At 46.5% G+C, this 22,794-nt stretch overlaps 1 protein-coding gene across 3 annotated transcripts in view; it reads left to right on the top strand.

The window, feature by feature from the left end:
• The first annotated feature begins 353 nt into the window (after positions 1–353).
• gdpd4a (glycerophosphodiester phosphodiesterase domain containing 4a) overlaps positions 354–22,794 on the top strand; it is a 56,196-nt gene continuing 33,755 nt past the window's right edge. Inside the window, exons 1-6 of one of the 3 annotated variants that reach the window (XM_078545044.1) lie at positions 354–559; positions 7,730–7,833; positions 11,589–11,676; positions 14,248–14,307; positions 15,662–15,760; positions 21,313–21,406. In XM_078545044.1, the coding sequence (XP_078401170.1) occupies positions 377–559; positions 7,730–7,833; positions 11,589–11,676; positions 14,248–14,307; positions 15,662–15,760; positions 21,313–21,406 (628 nt within the window). In that variant the 5' untranslated portion in view covers positions 354–376. The remainder of the gene's footprint in view (positions 560–7,729; positions 7,834–11,588; positions 11,677–14,247; positions 14,308–15,661; positions 15,761–21,312; positions 21,407–22,794) is intronic. The other 2 variants (XM_078545045.1, XM_078545046.1) reach the window with 2 other exon arrangements.

The following is a 22,794-nucleotide window of genomic DNA, read 5'->3' as shown; positions in this document are numbered from 1 at the left end:
GAAGAGGAATTTCTTCTCTCAGAGGATCATTTGTCTTTGGAATTCTATTCCCCATAGACCAGTTGGGACTGGGTCATTGAATATATTCAAGGCAGATTTTTGATCAACAAGGGAGTCAAGAATTAAGGGAGGTAGGCAGGAAAGTGGATTTAAGGCCGCAATCAGATCAGCCATGATCTAATTGACTGGCAGAGCAGGCTTATTGGGCTGAATGGCCTACTCCTGCTCCTATTTCTTATGATCTTATTTCTTATTATTCGCTGGCTGTAAAGCACTTTGGGACATCCTGAGGTCATGAAAGGTGCTATATAAATGCATGCCTTACTTTCTTGCTCTTCTGCCTTTACAGAGTTAGGGAGGGCGTGACCTGTGCCAGATGGGCAGCACCCCAATCCAGCTCACCAAGATCAAACTGGGGAAGCTCCAGATCATCCGGAGGCGCTTGCTCCAACGCTATGAATACCAGCCTTTCCTCTCTTGCCTGGCGGGGCTGTACGGTTGCCAGTGGAGGCGCTACCAACGCACACGGATCCTGCCTGGGGAATTCTGTTGCAGCAAGGTAAGGATTCTCCATTCTACGCTGGGGCTGGCCTGCTCCCATAGGTGTGATGGTCAGAAGCCTTGGATTGCAAAACAGGCTCGAGGGGCTGAATGGCCTTCTTCCGTTCCTATATAAGTCTGCCTGAGACTGCACCCTGCTCTCTTCGCCCTCCCCAATGCATCAATTTGGGCCAAATCACATTTTCTGGGGGTTTCCACTTAGAGGAAAATGTATGATGATTGAAACCAGGTTTCGCTGCAGATTTAACAACAGCTTACATTTATATAGCACCTTTAACATAATAAAACAAGCCAAGGCACTTCTCAGGAGTATTTGTGGGGCAGATGGTGGCGTAGTGGTAATGTCACTAGACTGGGAAATCTAGAAGCCAAGACTATTGCTTTGGGGACAAGGTTCAAATCCCACCATAGTGCCTGATAGAATTTAAATTCAATTAATAAATCTGGAATTATAAAGCTAGTCTCAGTAATGGTGACCATGACAGCTACCATCAGTTGTTGTAAAAACACATCTGGCTCACTTAATGCCAGTTAGGGAAGAAAACCTGCCATCTTTAGCTGGTTTGGCCTACATGTGACTCCAGACCCATAGTAACGTGGTTGACCCTTAACTGCCCTCTGAAATGGCCTCGCAAGCCCCTCAGTTAAAGGGAATTAAGGATGGGAAACTAATGTCTGCCTTGCCAGTGACACACACACACACACACACATCCCATGAAATGAATTAAAAAAATTACAAAGCAAAACATGGCACTAAACCACAAAAGGAGATGTCAGGTCACATGATGAATAGCTTGGTTAAAGTGGTAGGTTTTAGAGAATTGGGGAGGTTTCAGAACGTCAGAAATAGAAGCAGGAGTAGGCCATTCTTCCCCTCGCGCCTGCTCTGCCATTCAACAAGATCAGGGCTGCTCTGATTGTGGCCTTAACGCCACCTTCCTATCTGCACCCCCATAACCCTCGATTCCTTTGTCGATCAAAAATCAGCCTTGAATATATTCAATGACCCAGCCTCCGCTGCTTTCTGAGGAAGAGAACTCCATAGGCTAACAACCCTCTGAGAGAATTAATCCCTCCTCATCTCCATCTTAAATGAGAGACCCCTTATTTTTAAGCTGTGCCCCCTAGTTCTAGATTTAAGGAGGGCTTTGCCCAACTTAGGGCCTGGACACTTCAAGGCATGGCCATCAAAGGTGGGGCGATTAAAATCATGGGTGCTTCAGAATGCAGAATAGTGCGGATATCTTGGAGGGTTGTAGGGCTGGAGCATTAAGAGGGCAATTAAGCCCATTAAAGCCCTAATTGACTAAGTTTTTGTGGTCCGTCCAACCTTACGGCTGGCGGACGGGCGAATCTACCAGGCGGCCTTTGCATTTTTGATGAAACTCCATCATAGGGCGGGATGAGGTTTCCGTTATTAAATTTTTAAAAAATGTTTGGGCAGAATTTTCGTCACCCGAATCAGTTCAGGTGACTGACTCTGACACGTGGACATTTTTTTTCTGGATTTTAAAACCTTTATTGATTGCTTTTAAATTCTTCAGCTCTCTGAGGCAGCTCTCTGCTTTCAGGGAGCTTTCATTCCGCACTCCCCCCAGCGCCCGCGCTTATGTCAGCACCTGTCCTCCTCCCGCCCCCCACCCCCCCCACCCCCCACCACCCCAGCAGTGCCGAGCATCTCAGCGCGTGTTCCACACCGGCTGCCCGTTAATTGGCCACCCAGCATGAAATCGTGGTCGTGGGGCCGATGGGTCCGTTTCCCGGCACCCGTCAAACTAAAAGTCCTGTCCACAGAGACTGAACGACAGGGAGACACTCTCTGGTCAATCCAGCTTGTACTACACAATTTCGGTACCTCACATATTGCCCCAACCAGATATAGGACCAGTGCTGACTTGAAGAAATGCATCGCAGGGTAATTACAACCAAATTATCAGTCACCTCTCTTAAATCTTTCACACTGAACTGCCCATCCAGTCCCTTATAGTTCCCGTTATAAAGTGCCGGGGAATGTTGTCTGATGAAGGCGCTACTGGGCGAACTCTTGTAACAAACCATTTAATTTCAGTCACTTTTTTTGATTATTTTGGAAAGTGGTAACTTCCAATTGGGTAAAAGCTACTCAAATTTTTAGCACCTGTTAGACTTAAAAAAAAAACATTTATTCCTTTTTAATTGGTTCATGGGATATCAGTGCCGCTGGCCAGGCCAGCATTTATTTCCCATCTTTAATGCCCTTGTGACGGTGGTGGTGAGCTGCCTTCTCAATGCACTGTAGGAGGAGGTGGTGGCATAGTGATACTGTCACTGGACTAGTAATCCAGAGACCCAGGGTAATAGGGCCTGTGTTTGAAACCCACCATGGCAGATGGTGAAATCTGAAATCGGGAGTTAAAAGTCTAATGCTAACCATGAAACCATTGTTGTAAATGTGGTTCACCATCTAGCTCACTAATGTCCCCTAGGTCTGGCCATGTGACTGCAGGCCCACAGCAATGTGGTTGACTCTGAAATAGCCTAGCAAGCCACTCAGTTATATCAAACTGCTAAATGTATTCGTTCATGGGATGTGGGTATCAATGGCAAGGTCAGCATTTGTTGTCCATCCCTAGTTGCCCTTGAACTGATTGGCTTGCGAGGGCAGTTGAGAGACATTGCTGGTCTGGAGACACATGTAGGCCAGACCGGGTAAGGATGGCAGATTTCCTTCCCTAAAGGGCACTAGTGAGCTAGATAGTTTTTTTAAAAACGACAATCTGGAAGTTTCGGGATCGCCATTACTGAGACCAACTCTTTAACCCAGATTTAATAATTAATCGAATTTTAAATTCCCCTAGCTGCCATGGTGGGATTTAAATCCATGTCTGCAGAACGTTAGTTTAGGTTTCTGGATTACACATCTATGCTACCGTCCTCAAGGTAAGAGATCAACCCCCAATATAGGATGTGCTGTGCAAACGCCATCTGCTGTGCACCCTAAGAGGCCGTGTTTAGATGGTGGATCCATAAGCCTTTGTGCCATTGTCTGGTTCCTTTTAGCTCTGGCTGTTCATCCTGTGAGTGACTGAGGGCAAAGCCGTTTGCTGCGCTGCTCGAATGTGAGTGAATCTGGATTAGATTTCCCGCGGCGAGAAAGTTGGTACCTTTTGTCCGCTGTAAAATTGACCACCACCTTTAATTCTGTGCCTTTGAAGGCAGAACACAGCGGAGGTGATTGTTGGCTATCGCTGGTTAAACAAGTGATGTGCCACTGAGTAAATAATCTGGTGTTACTCTCTATCTAATGTCGCACTGATCAATATTCTACAGTACTTCTCTTGTAATTAAGCTACAGGCACATTTTATCGACTGCTGTCTGGTTAGATTATCATGGCCACTATTATTTTTCAACCTCTCTGTGACCTTTGACCTGGTCAACCACTCCATGTCCTCCAATGTCTCTATTGTTCAGTGCAATCCTTTCTGGTATCTACTCAATTGAAGCTAGAATATATGCAGTGATGTATTTTCCCACACTCACAGTGTAAATTTTTAAAATATTCACAGATGTGAGCATCACTGGCAAGACAATTATTAACGCTCATCCCTAATTACCCTTGAGGGGATGGTGGTGAGCTACCTTCTTGAACCACTGCAGTCCATGTGGTGTATGTAAAGCCACAGTGCTGTTAGGGAGGGTGTTCCAGGATTTTGATACAGCATCAGTGGGATATTTCCAAGTCAGGATGGTGTGTGGTTTGGAGGGGAACTTGCAGGTGGTGGTGTTCCCATGCATCTGCTGCCTTTGTCCTTATTCCAGGTGGAATTGTTTACCTGACTTAACTCGGGTTATAATTAACCATAGTGCTCACCCACTGGAAGCAGTTGGAAGTTGAACAGCTGCTGGTGTTTTCATCCCTCCCAACAAGTTAAACAATCACACAGCTCTCAACAGATCCATGTGCCAAGACTAGCTGATTGGAAACAACAAGGTCAACAATAATGTCCCAAGGCAACTCGCAGAGATGGGAGAAAAATGGCTGTCCAATCAAAGAAGGAAGGAATAGAAGGGTGACCCTGGTCCAAGAGTTAAAGTAGGAGAGGTGGAGGGGTTTATGAAGGAAAGCCCAGAGAACATGGGCTCAGCATCTGAAGGCATGGTCACAGATGATGGGATGAGGAGAAAAGAGAAGGCTACTGAGGGAGCATTGTATTGGTGAATGTGGTGTCCATGACAAGGCTCCTTCGACAGCACTTTCCAAACCTGTGACCTCTACCAGCTAGAAGGACAAGGGCAGCAGATACATGGGAACAAGCCCCCCCTTCAAACCACAGGTCATCCTGACTTGGAACTACATCGCCGTTCCTTCACTGTCACTGGGTCAAAAACCTGTGATTCTCTTCCTAACAGCACTGTGGGTGTACCTACATGGACTGCAGTGGTTCAAGAAGGCAGCTCACCACCACCTCCTCAACAGTAGTGAGGGATTGGCATTGCCAGCGATGCTACATCCCAGGAACAAATAAATCAAAGGGCTTTTCAGCCCCTCAAGTCTGTCCCTCCATTGATGTCTACCCCGTTTAACCTGTTTCATCACAACCCTACTTTTGTAAGGAAATACCTAGTTTGTCTTTAAATATCTTAATCAATTCCACACATTCTAATGCAGCGCCTTCTTATATTACCATGACCTTGTTTTTGAAGAAGTTTTTCCTGGATTCACTTTTAACCAGTTTAATACTTTAAAATTATTGTCCTTTTTGCTTCTGGATTCCCCAAATAGACAGAAAAGCTATTCCCCTCCTATTACCCTACTGCGGAACGAACACTCGCGTTATTGGATCCTTAAGTGCCCCGCCCTTCTTATCAATTGCATCAGTGGCCTCAGCACTTCTTTATCACTGTGGCTTCCTCCTGTCCTACCACCATCTGAGATCCCTCTGCTCTCCCCATTCCGGCTCTTGCGCGTTCCCGATTTTAATCGCTCCTCCACTGGTGGCCTGCCTCGTCAGTTGTCCAGGCTCTAAGCTCTGGATAAAAACAAAATACTGCGGATGCTGGAATTCTGAAACAAAAACAAAAACAAAACTAGCTTGGAAAAACTCAGCAGGTCTGACAGCATCTGCGGAGAGGAATACAGTTAACGTTTCGTGTCCGTATGACTCTTCATCAGAACTAAAGAAAAATAGAAATGAGGTGAAATATAAGCTGGTTGAGGGGGGTGGGACGGGTAGAGCTGGATAGAGGGCCAGTGATAGGTGGAGGCAAAGAAGAGATTGCCAAAGATGTCATAGACAAAAGGACAAAGGGGTGTTGACGGTGGTGATATTAGCTAAGGAATGTGCTAATGGGGACATTAAGGGTGGAAAGCAGGTGACAGATAGCCCTAGTGGGGGTGGGGTAGGGGGAAGGGATTAAAATAGGCTAAAAGGTGGAGATAAAACAATGGATGGAAATAAATTTTAAAATAATAATAGAAATAGGTGGGAAAAGAAAAATGTATTTAAAAAGTATATAAATTATTAGAAAAAAGGGGGATTGGAAAGAGGGTGGGGATGGAGGAGAGAGTTCATGATCTGAAGTTGTTGAACTCAATATTCAGTCCGGAAGGCTGTAAAGTGCCTAGTCGGAAGATGAGGTGCTGTTCCTCCAGTTTACGTTGAGCTTCACTGGAACATTGCAGCAGGCCAAGGACGGACATGTGGGCATGAGAGCAGGGTGGTGTGTTGAAATGGCAAGCGACAGGGAGGTCTGGGTCATGCTTGTGGACAGACCGAAGGTGTTCCGCAAAGCAGTCACCCAGTCTGCGTTTGGTCTCTCCAATGTAGAGGAAACCGTATTGGGAGCAACGAATGCAGTAGACTAAATTGTGGGAAGTGCAAGTGAAATGCTGCTTCACTTGAAAGGAGTGTTTGGGCCCTTGGATGGTGAGGGGGGAGTTTTTCCAGCTATTTTTGTTTTTGTTTTTGTCTAAGCTCTGGAATTGCCTCCATAAACCGGTCTGTCTCTACCTATCTTCCTCCCTTTAACACACTCTTTTAAACCTGCCTCTTTGATGAAGCTTTTCATTACCTGTCCTAACATCTCCTTATGTGGCTGAGTGATAAATTTTGTTTGGTGCCGTAGATGTCGGTGTACAGGTTGAACTTTGAAGCCTCGAAAAGTCCCTTCAAAAACAGGGGCGGGGGGGGGGTGGGGGGGGTGCGGAGGTTTCCGCTTATACACCGAGTATAAATGTGAATCACTGGTGTAGGTGTGGGTGGTCACCATTTTGAAATGTCATTGACATCCGACGCAAAGAATAAGCGTGACTTCAACTCTCATGCATCTTTCCAACACAGCCCGTATCGCCTGCTTGTGCCCAGTTATCAGATACCAAGAAGTAGAACATCTATTTGTGGGGTGAAAAATTGAGCTTGAGTACTAATGCGAGTGTAGCAGCTTGTGGCTGAAAAGGGGGGTCGACTGATATACTGGGTTGTCTTATATGCTGTGATTTACAGTAATCGCTCCTATGAAATGTCTTTTACTATGTTAAAGGTGCCCTATAAATGCAAGTGTTTGTTCTAAGCTTAGTAAAAGGGCTTGGCACAAGCAAGTTTCCAGGCCATAATTTAAGCGTGCGTCAGGCCAACAGGGACATAAATTTAAATGAGTGAAAAACATAATTGAAACAGGTTTTAGATAGAATTCCTCTACCCAATGGTACCAAATGATAGGAATTACCTGCCAGGTGGGGTAATAGGGTTAGAATAATCAGGGGGCCTGAAGTGCAGTCACATGGAATATGAGAGCATTTGAAGAACATGTTTGTCTTTGAAGTGGGTTTTCCTTTTTTTAAAAGTAACAAACCCATGATAGTTTCACGGTTACTAATACTGGAACTAACTTTATAATTGCAGATTCACTAATTGAATTTAAATTCCACCAGCTACCTTGGTGGGATTTGAACCCATGGCTCCATAGAGCATTAGGCTGAGCCTCAGGATTTCTAGCCCAGTGATATAACCACTACACCACCATTTCCCCATACTTAAACATATTGATACGCAGAGCTATGGGGAAAGAATAGTTGGCTAGCTCTTTCAAAGCGTCGGCATAGCTGCGATGGGCCAAATGGCCTTATTCTGTGCTTTACGAAACTATAGTTTCCTAATTTCCTTCCATTGCTGTTCCCTCTCCCTCCAGTTTGAATTGTTCTGCTTCGGAATCCTGGTGGCAACCTTTGGCCTGGCATTCGTGCTCCTCTACTTTTGGGGTGAAGCAAAGAATGACTACAATGATTTTGATTGGTGAGTCTGCGGCCTTGTTGAACGCTTTGTGGCGTGGGCCAGCTATTTTACTTTTCAGGAATGGTGCCACGGAAACCGTGTGGAAACAACAATGCCCTCGGAGAGGCTGGGGCGGTTGTTCCCTGGCGTTGCCAACTGTAAATTGCAGCTGGCGGTGGCAAAGGGCAGTGGTTACTCCTGGCAGCACTTGAGGTGGATCCGCCACCTTGGATTTGGCACTTGGGGGTGGGCTGAGTTCCCAACAGGCCAATCCAGGTTAGCGGTGTCAGTATGCGGCTCAGCAGGTCACGTTCTTGCCCCTGAGTCGGAGGGCCCGGGTTTGAATCCGCTCCAGAGACCTGAGCACACAATCTAGGCCAAGGGTGGGCAAACATTCCAGCCGGAGAGCCACGTCTGGGTGTGGAATTTGGCAGGTGATGACTTTTTAACTCTTAATTTTCAAAAGTCATAAACGAACTAATTACTGAGGTGCTCACCTCAATGTGTTAAACCCAGATTGCTTGTGGAGATCTTCGTTCTCTTAAATTATTAACGCTTCAAATAGGAGTGGGTACTTTAATAAGCACATGTGGCTTCCTTCAGGCTCAGCTGATGCCAGGTGCCCGTGTCCGTCCAGCATTTATGCTTCAGTGTTTCAATCCCACGTTCACCAGCATTATTGTAGGTCAGGTTTTTGCTGGATTACAAATCTGCTATCGTCTAGTTCTTCTGCCAATTGCCTTAAATCTGTGTCCTCTGGTTACCGATCCTTTTGCCACCAGAACCAGTTTCCCCTTATTTACTGTTCAATATTTCTATCCCTATTCAATACCCATCCATGATTTTGAACACCTCTATCAAATTTAGCCTCCACTTTCTCTGCTGTAAGGAGAACCACCCTACCTTTTCCCATCTCCACACTTGCCTTGTACCATTATAAAACATTATAGAAATTTATAATGTAAAAAATTGACAGGGTGTGGACACAGATACAAGATTTTTTAATAGATTACGGTATAAATATGTAACCATTCTAGTGGGTAAAGACACTCTTCAGCGTATTGCTACGCTAATGCAGACCTGATGGTCCCAGGTTCATAATCCTGTACTGCCAACAGCCATGGCACCAGGCCTCAGCAAGAAGCAGCCCCATCAGTGAGGGAATGAGAAAACTTGGGAAGCAAAACTATATAAGAATTGATGACTTTTCATAAAGAGTATTAAAGTTCAAGTGATGGTTTTGAAACGACAGCTTACTATACTTGCCAAAGAGACGGCTGGTTAGCTCAGATGGCGAGTGTGTGGATCAGAATAACGATGACCGCATGGGGCTTGAGCCATGTTCCAGCTGAGATAGACCTGCCTCTGTGCCCCACCTGTAGTAAAAAAAACACACTGTATTTGCCATGGTTGGGCAAATAATTGCCAAGGACTTGTCTTTGAGCAGAGAACTCAGGAAGCAGCAGCCACTTGCCAAATCAAAACTGCGGTAATCTAATAAGCGATCTTGAATGTATATTTATTTTCACACCTCCTGACGCCGATTGGCCAGGCAGACGCGTGCGGTCTCTTGGCCCACAGCACCATTCTCTGGTGCTGCAGCCGTGGGTGGGCCTAGAAGCCCCCGCAGGCCGGACGTGGCCGTAGCTTGCCCAGGTCTGATCTCAGCTGACACTGCAGTGCCATACTGAGGGAGGGCCGCACTGCCGGAGGTGCTGTCTTTCAGATGAGATTTTAAACTGAGGCCCCATCCACCCTCTAGCAATAGAGAATGTTTGACATTACGATGGAGGAAATCCTAATAAACAAAACTGAATGAGATTGGACTAGAGGTAATCTAAGGTACAAAATGAAAGTTCCTGATTTCAGAATTGCCGAGGTTATTATTCTAGTATTCTTCCTGAAACACTGATGATTATATAGAAGCACCTAGAAGCTTTCAGGTCTCGCTTAAAAGAAAGCATCTCTTTTTGCATTTCCAGCATTGTAACACATCTACTGGGGTTTTCCATTTCTGTGTCATTCAAATTTATGGGTCTTTTTTTTATTCACTCATGGGATGTAGGTGTCACTGGCTAGGCCAGCATTTATTGCCCAACCTTAATTGCCCTTGAGAAGGATGATTGAAACCATTAAGATCCTGAGGGGTCTTGACAGGGTGGATGTGGAGAGGATGTTTCCTCTTGTGGGAGAATCTAGGACTAGGAGGTCACTGTTTAAAAATAAGGGGTCAACCATTTAAGACGGAGATGAGGAGAAATTTTTACTCTCAGAGGGTCATGAGTCTTTGGGACTCTCTTCTTCAAAAAGAGGTGGAAGCAGAGTCTTTGGATGTTTTTTAAGGCAGAGCTAGATAGAGCCTTGATTAACAAGGGGGTGAAAGGTTGTCGGGGGTAGGCGGGAAAGTGGGGCTAAGGTTACAATCAGCTCATCCATGATCTCATTGAATGGTGGAACAGTCTCAAGGGACCAAGAGGCTTACTCCTAATTCGTATGTTCGTATGTTTGCATGTATGTATGTATGAAAGATATTGGGCTGGTGAGTGCAGAAGCACTAGTCACTGACAAGTGTTTTTCTGATAACAGCATTTTTGAACAAGTTTATGGAAGTGAAGCAATGAAGGCGGCAGAGTAACTCAATAAGCCCGTTCAAAACGCAAGATCCTTGGCTTGACAAATGGAGGCATGGAGTGCAAAGACAAGGAACTTATCGGAAAACTTTATAAATCACTGGTTAGGCCTTAGCTAGAGCATTGTGTCCAGTTCCGGGCACCGCACATTAGGAAGGATGTCAAGGTCTTGAAGATCAGGTGCAGAGGAGATTTGCCAGATTGACATTAGGGAACTGAGATGAGGAGAAATTTCTTCACCCAGAGAGTGGTGAGCCTGTGGAATTCGTTACCACAGAAAGTAGTTGAGACCAAAACATTGTATGTTTTCAAGAAGGAGTTAGATGTTGCTCGTGGGGCGAAAGGGATCAAAGGGTATGGGGAGAAAGCGGGAGCAGGCTATTGAGTTGGATGATCAGCCATGATCATAATGAATGGCGGAGCAGGCTAGAAGGGCCGAATGGCCTACTCCTGCTCCTAGTTTCTATGTTTCTATGAGGGACTTCAGTTATGTGGCGAGACTGGAAACGTTGGCGCAGAGAAACATAAGGGGAGATTTGATAGAGGCGTTCAAAATTATGGAGGGCTTTGAAAGAGTAGACTGGGAGAAACGTTCTACTGGCTGGACAGCCAGTAAACCGGAGGGTGCAGACTTCTGTTAATTGGAAAAAGAAGCAGAGGGGGTAGATCCAGGGAATTTGTTTGATGTAGCGAGCTGTTATGATCTGGACACACTGTGAGAGAGGATGGTGGAAGCAGAATCGATAGGAGTTTTGAATAGGAAATTTGATATATGTATTTAAAAAAGGATAAAAATTGCAGGCGGTGGGGAAGTAGGGGAATGGCACTAATTGGATTGCTCTTTCAACAAGCCAGCAGAGGCTAGATGGGTCAAACGGCCTCCTTTTGTGCTGTATGATTCAATGCTTGAAATGTTTTGCAGCGGTACAAGATCACAAGAATTAGGAGCAGGAGTAGGCCATTTGGCCCCTTGAGCCTGCTCTGCTATTCAATAAGCTCATGGCTGATCTGATTGTGGCCTCAACTCCACTTTCCTATCTGGCCCCCTCTAACCCTTGACCCCCCATGTCGAACAAAAATAAGAACACGAATACTACAAGTATAAAACTGTATAAGGGACTTACTTATTTTTCTTCCCTTCCCTAGGAATTTTTATAGTGGCAAATGGATCCCTTGGTCCGTAGTGGTCCTTGGTGTGACAGCAACGTTTTTCACTTACATCGCAATCTTGCTGGTAAGTGGACTGTGCATCACAGCCTGACTGGTAGGCCTCCCCTAACAACAGAACCAGGAAAGACACTGCGCAGTGAGTGAATTGAGCAATACAGCCCAAGAGGGTCGAATGAGCTAATTCCTGAAGTGAGAAAGAGAAATACAGAGAAATTGAGACAGAGAATATAAGAAAGTTCAACTAAACCTTTAGCGATCACCAGCTGGAGGGCCCTAGCTGAAGTATGTCCAGTTCTGGGCATCTCGGAAGAAAGTCAAGGCCTTGGAGTGGCTGCAGAGAGAATTTTGTGAGAATAGTGCCAGGGATGAGTGATGTGGAAAGTCTGGAGAAGCTGGGACTGTTCTCTTTAGAGCAGAGAACGTTAGAGGGAGATTTAACTGAGGTGTTCGAGATCATGAAGGGTTCCGGTAGAATAGATAGAGACAAACTGTCCCCACTGACAGGAGGGTCAGGAACCGAGGACACCAATTTAAGATAATTGATGAAAGAACCAGTTGGAGATGAGAATTACTTTTGTGCAGTGATCTGGAATGCACTGCCAAAAGGACGGTGGAAGCAGATTCAACAGTGACTCGCAACAGGGAATTGGATAAACCCTTGGAAAGGAAAGATTTGCAAGGCTGTGGGGAAAGAGCAGGGAGTGGGGGGAATGGGATTAAATGGATGAATACTTCAAAGGGCTGGCAGAGGGATGACGGGCCAAATGGCCTACTTGTGTGTGAATCTTAGCGAGGGAAAAAGAGAGAAACAGACAGCCCACGCGACTTGGCCTACCGCTTTGAGACCTATGGTGGTGAGCCTCCTTGAACCGCTGCAGCCCTGGTGGTGAAGGTGCTCACCCGGAAATATTTAAAAGATGAGCGGGGAAACTGTCCCCGGCATTCCAGCCAACAAGATCCCTCAACAGCATCACTAAAATACAGGTTATCTGATTATTATCACATTGCTACTTGTGGGATCGTGCTGTGCACAGATTGGCTTTTTGAAAAATCCGTTCATGTGATGTGGCTGCTGAGGTTCCTGCTGTACAGCAGTGACTATAACTCAGAAAAAGTACTTGATTGGCTGTTAAATGCTTTGGGATGTCCTGAGTTTGTGAAAGGTGCTTTATAGGTATTTTTTTATTCATTCATGGGATGTGGGCTTCACTAGCTAGGCCAGCATTTATTGACCGTCCCTTGAGAAGGTGATGGTGAGCTGCCTCCTTGAACTGTTGCAGTCCATGTGATGTAGGTACACCCACAGTGCTGTTAGGGAGGAAGTTTCAGGATTTTGACCCAGCGACAGTGAAGGAACGGCGATATATTTCCAAGTCAGGATGGTGAGTGACTTGGAGGGGAACTTCTAGGTGGTGATATTCCCATCTGTCTGCTGCCCTTGTCCTTCGAGACGGTAATGGTCGTGGGTTTGGAAGGCGTTGTCGAAGGAGCCTTGGGGAATTCCTGCAGTGCATCTTGTAGGTGGTACACACTGCTGCTACTGTACGTTGGTAGTAGAGTGAATGTTTGTGGATGTGGTGCCAATCAAGCTGGCTGCTTTGTCCTGGATGGTGTTAAGCTACTTGAGTGTTGTGGGAGCTGCACTCATCTAGGCAGTTGGGGAGTATTCCATCACACTGCTGACTTGTGCCTTATGGATGGTGGACAGACTTTGGGGAGTCAGGAGGTGAGTTACTCATCACACGATTCCTAGCCTCTGACCTGCTCTTGTAGCCACAGTATTTATATGGCTAGTCCAGTTCAGTTTCTGGTCAATAGTAACCCCCAGATGTTGATAGTGGGGGAATCAGTGGTAGTAATGCCATTGAATGTCAAGGGGTGATTGTTGGATTCTGTCTTGTTGGTGATAGTCATTGCCTGACACTTGTGTGGCATGAATGTTACTTGCCACTTGTCAGCCCAAGCCTGGATATTGTCCAGGTCTTGCTGCGTTTGGACATGGACTGCTTCAGTATCTGAGGAGTCGCGAATGGTGCTGAATATTGCGCAATCATCAGCGAACATCCCCACTTCTGACCTTATGATGGAAGGAAGGTCATTGATGAAGCAGCTGAAGATGGTGGGGCTGAGGAACTGAGGAACTCCTGCAGTGATGTCCTGGAACTGAGATGACTGACCTCCAACAACCACAACCATCTTCCTTTGTGCTAGGAATGACTCCAACCAGGGGAGAGTTTTCCCCCTGATTCCCATTCAGTTTTGCTAGGGCTCCTTGATGCTACACTCGGTCAAATGCTGCCTTGATGTCAAGGGCAGTCACTCTCACCTCAGGAGTTCAGCTCTTTTGTCCATGTTTGAACCAAGGCTGTAATGAGGTCAGGAGCTGAGTGGCCCTGGCGGAACCCAAACTGGGCATCAGTGAGCAGGTTATTGCTAAGGAAGTGCCATTTGATAGCCCTGTTGATGATCCCTTCCATTACTTTACTGATGATGGAGAGTAGATGATGGGGCGGTAATTGGGGCGGTAAGTGAAGGTCTTTCTTATTTCTGGTGGACTGTACGGTTTCTATGCGAACTAGTTCAGTGGCATTTATTCTGGTTGGAAACCATGAAATTTCCACTTTGTGCTTTGCAGGTTCTGGCGATATGTTTGCTAAGCGAAGGTCAGCGTCTGCACTTATTCTGGGGTCACAAGGTATGCAACCTTTCCATGACTTTCAGCCATTCTTAATAGGATATGTGAGGGAGAAGAGGATGGAGGGGTGTTGGGGTGGGGTGTGGGGGAGGGCGGTGGTGAGCGGAGGGAGAGGGGGTGGAAAACATAATTGCCATTCTCTACAATGACACTGACCATAAGTTGCATTAATATAGCACCTTTAATGTAATAAAACGCCCTAAAACCAAAATGGGGAATGCTCGATTCTTAAAACTGGTGGAGGCCTTCAGAGTGTTGTAGGGTTGAGGGTGTTTAGAGGTAATGGGGAGGTGAGACTTTTTGCAAACATTTGGAAACAAGGATGAGAATTTTAAAATCAAGATTTTTTTTACTTTTAATTTTTAAAAATTAATTAATGTTTTTAAAATTCTCTAGGTCGCTCGAGCGTAAGATCTACATAGACTAATCAGGCCAAGCGGGCTGTTTCTGTGCTGCAGAATCTCTCCAATCTAAGGCAGTCATTCTCCTTTCTCAATCAGTGCCAGCCACTAACTTTTGTTGAGGATCTCCATGTCCTTTCTGAGTTGCGTCCTTGAAATCTTGCCGCACACTTTAGGAAGGATGTCAAGGCCCTGGAGAGAGGCTGTAGGGGAGATTTACCAGACACAAGGGGCTTCAGCTGTGTGGAGAGATTGGAGAAGGTGGGAGTGTTCTACTTAAGAGCAGAGAAGCTTCAGGAGAGACGTAGTGTAGACATTGAAAACGCCGAGGGTTTTGGGCAGAGAGAATAGGGAGAAGATATTCTTCCGACAAGTGAGTCATTAAGGAGAGGCCACATTTAAAAATAGTTGGCAAAAGAACTAAGGGGAAATGAGGAGATGTGTTTTTACGCAGAGGGTTGATGAGTTCTGGAACCCAGTACTGAACGTGGTGATGCCTTCAGATTCCACAGAAGCTTTCAAAAGACAATTGGACTTGTATTTGAAGAGGATTAATTTTCAGGGTTAGGTGGAAAAAGCTGGGGTGTGGGGCTAAAATGGATACCTCTTTTGAAGAACCAGCAGAGGCATGATGGGCTGAATGGCCTCCTTCTGTGGTGTAAGATTCAATGATGCTGTGAAACGTTAAATTCTGGATCGCTGGGTCAAAATCCTGAAACTCCCTAACAGCATGGTGGGTGTACCTACACCATGTGGACTGCACAGGTTCAAATAGGCGGCTCACCACCACCTTTTCAAAGGGCAATTAGGGATGGGCAATAAATGCTGGCCAAGCCAGCGACGCTCACATCCTATTAATGAATTTTTAAAAATTGGCTCGGATGCAATGATGTGAGTTGTCATCCTTATGCACTAGCTCTCTCTCTCTCTCTTTTGCTCTCTCTCCATCTCAGATTGGAATTGTTGTGGTACTTGGTGTCACTGCAGTTGCTATCGGTTTCTTGTACAACCAATGGCACGAGGAATGGAATGCCTTCACCCTCTCGTTTCAGGTACGTTACCAAGTTCAAGCCGGGTCCTCCACATTCAAGGGATCATCCTCCGCCATTTCCACCAACTCCAGCCTGATGCCATCACCAAACACATCTTCCCCTCACCCCCCCCTCCCCCATCAGCATTCCATAGGGACTGTTCCCTCTGTGACACCCTGGTCCACTCCTTCATCACCCGCAACTCCTCATCCCCTTCCGACGGCACCTTCCCATGCGATCGCAGAATGTGCAATACCTGCCCCTTTACCTCCTCCCTCCTCTCGTCCATGGGCCCAAGCACTCCTTTCAGGTGAAGCAGTGCTTCACTTGCGCCTCCTTCAATTTGATCTACTGCATTCGCTGCTCCCAATGCGGTCTCCTCTACATTGGGGAGATCAAAAGCCGACTGGGTGACCGCTTTGCGGAACACCTTCACTCAGTCCACAAGCATGACCCAGACCTTCCTGTCGCTTGCCATTTCAACACTCCACCCTGCTCTCATGTCCACATGTCCGTCCTTGGCCTGCTGCACTGTTCCAGTGAAGCCCAATGCAAACTGGAGGAACAGCACCTCATCTTCTGACTAGGCACTTTACAGCCTTCCGGACTTAACATTGAGTTCAACAACTTCAGACCATGAACTCTCTCCTCTATCTTCAACCCTTTATTTAATCCAATTGTTTGTTTTTGGTTTTTTTTAATTTAAATTTAAATTTTTATTTATTTGTTCATTTTTTAAATCCCCGAAACGTTAACTCTGTTTCTCTCTCCACAGATGCTGCCAGATCTGCTGAGTTTTTCTAGCATATTTTTTTATTTCAAGCTGGGTCCTTGAAGTTCCCTATCCACCATTGACACATCCTTTCCTTACACCTGTGGATGTTCCAGCAAACTCCACCCCATGGGCCTGTAAATTCACATTGAGTTCATGATGAACATCCTGGGGGTTACCATTGGCCAGAACCTGAACTGGACTAGCCATATAAATACTGTGACTAGAAGAGCAGGTCAGAGGCTAGGAATCCTGCAATGAATAACACACCTCCTGACACCCCAAAGCCTGTCCACCATCTACAAGGCACAAGTCAGGAGTGTGATGGAATACTCCCCACTTGCCTGGGTGAGTGTGGCTCCCACAACACTCAAGAAGCTTGACACCATCCAGGACAAAGCAGCCTGCCTGATTGACATCCCATCCACAAACATTCACTTCCTCCATCACTGACACACAGTGTACCATCTACAAGATGCCCTGCAGCAACTCACCAAGGCTCACAGTACCTTTCAAACCTGTCACCTCTTCCACCTAGAAGAACAAAGACACCAGATTCATGGGAACGCCTGCAAGTTCCCCTCCAAGTCACACACCATCCTGACTTAGAAATATATCGTCGTCCCTTCACTGTCGCTGGGTCGAAATCCTGGAACCCCTTCCCTAACAGCACAGTGGGTGTACCTACACCACATGGACTGCAGAAGTTCAAAAAAAACAGCTCACCACCACCTTCTCAAAGGGCAATTAGGGATGGGCCATAAATGTTGGCCTAGCCAGCGACACCCACATCCCCGTGAATGAATAAAAAAAGAATCGGGGTGAGGAGATGAAGGGATATGTTGAGTTGCGAATTGCCAGAATCTGCTGGTCAATTGACCCATCTCCAGCATCTGCCTCACACAGCTGGCATCTCCCCCTCTACCTCCCTGGCATTTTCAGGAATTTGCAATTAAGATTTGCACATCAACACACTATTAAGCTCACCACAGAAAGTTGAGTTCAACTAATTTAATCGAAACAAGTTAATTGTTAATGCAACGCCAACCAACCTCCCTGGCCCAGAAATTGAATAGTTTAATCTTTTGAGTCTCATCGCTGTTGGTGAACATGTTAAATTTAAAATTTTAAGTTTATTCTTTCTTTCTCTATTCATCAATCTTTCATTCTCTCCGATTATTTTTCTTTCTGTACCAGATTTGACTTGAATACACCCGATTACCTTCTCTGTTGTTCCTCTGTTCCTCTCTCAATTCTTAAATCTCATTGGTGAAAGTGGTAGACCTTCGGTTCCATCATTCACTAAGCTCCCAGACGCCCTGTTGTCCTCTCTGTGTCGTTATCAGCTCACGTTATCAGCAACTTAACAGGGAAACAATATCTTTGAGCTGAAGGCTGCCCCCTGAAAGTCCAGACCTAGGTTTGGAGTTAACAAAGTTCATTATCCCCCATTCGGCTCAGTCCATCGGGGGAATTTTACGAAGTCAATGGACTTTTGAAGAGCTCGCCACATTTGACACCTCCCTTCCACCCCGCCCGCCACGATGGGGGGGTCATAAAATTCCACCCCATGCTTTGTGAGAAACCGTGAACCAAAACATTTGGCTTGGAGGGCCGAAGGGCCTGTTCCTGTGCTGTACTTTTCTTTGTTCATTGTTCTTTCTTTTGTATGTGTAACATGCGCGTGTATTTAACGCAATAAAACGTCAAAAGGTGCTTCATGGGAGCATCATCAAACAAAATTCGACCCCATAAAGAGGATATTGGGACAGGTGACCAAAAGCTTGGTCAAGGAGGTAGGCCGGGATTTTCCGGCCCTTGTCGTGGGGTGGGTCCCGCTGTGGGCGAGGCGGCGCCCCAGCCAGAAGCCCATTGACTTGCGGCGGGACCGGAAGATCCCGATGCCGGGCGGGTGCGGGAAAATCCCGCCCATAGGTTTTAACGAGGGCCTTCAAGGAGGAAAGAAAGTTGGAGAAGTGGAGAGATTTGGGGAGGGAATTCCAGAGCGTCAGGCCGAGGAAACCTCAGGCACGGCCACCAGTGGCGGGGTCAATAGAGATTGGGGATGCCCGAGTGGTCGGAATTAGAGGAGCGCAGAGATCTCACAGGGTTTGGAGAGCTGGGGAAGGTTATAGAGATAGGGGAGGGGGGGATGAGGCCAGGTAGGTTTTTGAAAAGGAGGATGAAAGTTTAAAAACCGATGCATTGCTGGATCAGGAACCAACGTAAGTCTGTAAACTCTATGGTGGTGAGCGAATGGGACTTGCTGCAAGTTAGGACATGGGGTAATACGAGCTCAATTTTAAGTGAAGTGTAAGATGGAGGCTGGCAGGGAGAGCTTTGGAATAGCTAAGGCCAGAGGTAACATAGGCAATGTACGAGCGTTTCCAAGGAATTCAGAGCTCGCTATGGGCTCAGTGCCCTGCTGTTGACAAAGTTGACACGATACTTGGCAATACATTTTTTTTTCTTTTAAATTGTCTGAATTCGAGGCGGGGATGGATGTTAATTCTGACGGCTGCTTTCCACTTTGAACAGTGAGTGGGTGTTGGGGTATAAAGCTCCACGCATTTTACTGCAGCATTGAGTAATCCCTGACCTTGTGTGACAGTGCGTAGCATGGGTGATAGCGACTTGGTAGCTGGTTTCACAGGTCTCCACTGACCTCAGGAGCCATCAGGACAAGTGGCTAACAGGCTGTCATCCGTTTTACACATTGGGACAAATTCAGGGCCAACCCCAGCACCAATCCACAATTGCGTCCCTTCCTACTTTAATGTACACGGTGACCTCTCTAGTTCGCAATGCTTGGGACCAAGTCATTCCTGGATTTTGGAATTTCCTGGATTAAAAAAAAAGCATTGGAATGCCTAACCACAAGCGTGTGAACTGGAATACACCGTACATATAAGTATTTACCAGAAGCATAAAACAGAGATAAAACATTATAAAGCCGTGTTAAATTTTTAAAACTTATCCAAATTACTGTATGCTCCCCACTTCCACTCCCAAATTACGGGATTAAAATGACACCGATGACGTCGAGGGTCATTATCATAAACGATTTCCGGCTAACTGATGTTTCCGAACATCCGATTTCTGGAGCGGAGTGATTACAGTGTGCCATTTTTGCGCATTCCCATAAATCACCCTGCGTTCCCTCTGAATGAGACTAGCGCTGAATTTCATCGGTTTAATGTCACGTACCCAGATCTTAATTACCTCATTAAATTCTTCCCATACAGCCTCCTTGCACTTCAAAATAAAAGAAAGACTTGCATTTCCGTAGCACCTTTCGCAATCTCCGGACATCCCGAAGCGCTTTACAGCCCATGAAATATTTTTGAAATTTAGCCACTTGCAACGTCGAAAACGCGGCAGGGAATTTGCGCACAGCAAGCTCCCACAAACAGCAGTGAGGTTAATGGGCAGATGATCTGTTTTTAGTGACCATAGAAATATAGAAACTTTACGGCACAGGAAGAGGCCACTTAGCCCATCGTGTCTGTGCTGGTCGAAAGGCGAGCCACCCAGCCTAATCTCACTTTATACCATTGGGTCCGGAGCCCTGCAGGTAACTTGAGTTGCGTATCCAGACACCTTTTAAATGAGTTGAGGGTTTCTGCCTCTCATTACCCTTTCAGGCAGCGAGTTCCAGACCCCCCACGACCCTCTGGGTTAAAAACATTTTTTCTCAGCTCCCCTCCAATCTTTCTACCAACGACTTTAAATGTACGGGGAGAATTTTGACGTGGATGTGCGGGAGCAGGCCCCGCACAGGCCGACAGGTAAAAATGACGCGGGGCGACGTCGGGTGTGCGTCTTGATGTCACCGCGCGTCGTTCAGACCTTCCGTTCGGTGGGCGCGCGCCCGCCGAACTGTCAAAGGCCTGTCAAGGCCATTAGTAAACTAATTAAACTAATTCTCAACGCTGCCCATCTAACCTTAAGGCTGGCGGGGTTGTGGGGGGGGTTGGCAAAGAGCCCAAGCGGCCTTCGTGTTTTTCGCGAAACCTCATCCACGGGGATGAGGTTTTATTAAGTAATTAAAATTATTTTTGCACAGTTGGTAAACATGCCCCAGCTCCTGTGACACTGTGACACGAGGGGACATGTCCGAATAATTTTAATCTTTTCCTTTTTTCAAATTTTAAAACTGATCTTAATCATAATCTAATCACTGATCTTAATACTGGGCGCGCTTGATTGGCCGGCCCATGTAAAATGGCGGCGTGCAGCCAATCGCGGGCGGCGATCGGCTCCGCACCAGGCCCACGCCCGCTCCCCACCAGCCCGCCCAGCGGGCAGAAGATTCTGCCCTACATGATTTAGCTGAGGGATAAATGTTGACGCCTTTTAGAGGGCAGTCAGTTTACCATCTCAACCATAAAGATGGCACTCCTGACAGTGCGGCACTCCCTCAGCACTGCACTGGAGCGCCAGCCCTGATTTTTTTTTGTACTCAAATCCCTGGAGTGGTGCTGTGAACCAACAAACCTCTGACTCAGAGATGGGAGTGACTGCGCGCTGAGCCACAGCTGGGGAAGCAGAGCTCCTTATGGGAACAGGGAGAGTGATGCCTTTATACTGAGGCCTGCCAGTGCTTTGAGAGCTTTCAGCAATGAGCTGTTGAGTGCTTCCCCAGGCACAGAGTCCGTGCCTTCAGTGCGAGTAGATTTTTGGCAGAGGGAGAAAAGGGAGTCGAGGGGAAATAGTTGATTTATGAGGCACTGCTTCGAGTGTTTGTGGATATTATTTACCATTGCTTTTAACATTTGTTTTTGCTTTAATATTTTTCCAGGTCACTGCTCCATACCTGCATATTGGAGCTGTGGCAGCCATGACAGTGCTGGCCTGGCCGGTTGGCCAACATTTTGCCAGGGTGAATAGAAAAGGTGAGATCGCCAATTTGGGCCATTTTATTTTGGTAGGAGTGTTTTTTTTTGTTGAATACTCAGTCTCGGGATGTGTCTGTTTGTTCCCTGTCTTCATTGACCTGAGAAAGCGCTGGGCCCTCTTCCTAAAAAATGTTAAAAAAAAAGAAATAGAAGCTGGACTAGCCATATAAATACTGGTGTCTGCAAGAACAGGTCAGAGGCTAGGAATCCTGCGGCGAGTAACTCACTTCCGGACTCCCCAAAGCCTGTCCATCATCTACAAGGCACAAGCCAGGAGTGTGATGGAATACTCCCCACTTGCCTGGATGAGTGTGGCTCCAACAACACTCAAGAAGCGGGACACCGTCCAGGACAAAGCAGCCCTCTTGATTGGCACCACATCCACAAACATTCACTCCCTCCACCACCGCCACACAGTGGCAGCAGCGTGTACCATCTACACTGCCGGAACTCATCAAGCCTCCTTAGACAGCACCTTCCAAACCCACGATTGCTACCATCTAGAAGGACAAGGGCAACAGACATATGGGAATACCACCAACTGGAATTTCCCCTCCAAGCCACACACCATCCTGACTTGGAAATATATCGCCATTCCTTTATTGTCGTTGGGCTACAATCCTGGAACTCCCTCCCTAACAGCACTGTGGGTGTACCTACACCACATGGGACTGCAGCGGTTCAAGAAGGCAGCTCACCACCACCTTCTCAAGGGGCAGTTAGGGATGGGCAATAAATACTGGCCCAGCCAGTGACACCCACATCCCATGAAATGAATAAAAAAATAAATAGGCCATTTAGCTCCTTGAGCCTGCTCCACCATTCACTAAGATCATGGCTGATCTGGTTGTGGTCTCAACTCCACTTTCCTGACTGTCTCCCACAACCATGGCTCCCTTGTCCATCAAAAATCAGTTGAGCTTTGCCTTGGATATATTCAATAACGCAGTCTCCACAGCTCATTGTAGAAGAGAATTCCAAACACTAACAACACTCTGAGAGGAGAAGTTCCTCCTCATCTCTGTGTTAAATGAGAGACCCCTTATTTTGAAACTGTGCCCCCTAGCTCTAGATTACCTCATGGTGGCGTAGTGGTAACGCCATTGACCTTGTAATCCAGAGGCCCTGGCTATTTTTCAGGGGACGTGGGTTTAAATCCTACAATAGCACCTTGTGAAATTTAAACTCTGTTAATAAAATCATGAAATCATCACTGATTGTTGTAAAAACCCATCTGGTGCACTAACGCCCTTTAAGGAAGGAAATCTGCCATCCTTACCTGGTCTGGCCCACATGTGACTCCAGACCCACAGCAACGTGGCTGACACTTAACTGCCCTCTGAAATGGCCTAGCAAGACACTCAGTTCAAGGGCAGTTAGGGATG

Source organism: Cetorhinus maximus, chromosome 7 (genome assembly GCF_964194155.1).
Source record: "Cetorhinus maximus chromosome 7, sCetMax3.hap1.1, whole genome shotgun sequence".
NCBI classification, from domain to species: domain Eukaryota; kingdom Metazoa; phylum Chordata; class Chondrichthyes; order Lamniformes; family Cetorhinidae; genus Cetorhinus; species Cetorhinus maximus.
This window is presented reverse-complemented; position numbering and strand designations above follow the sequence as displayed.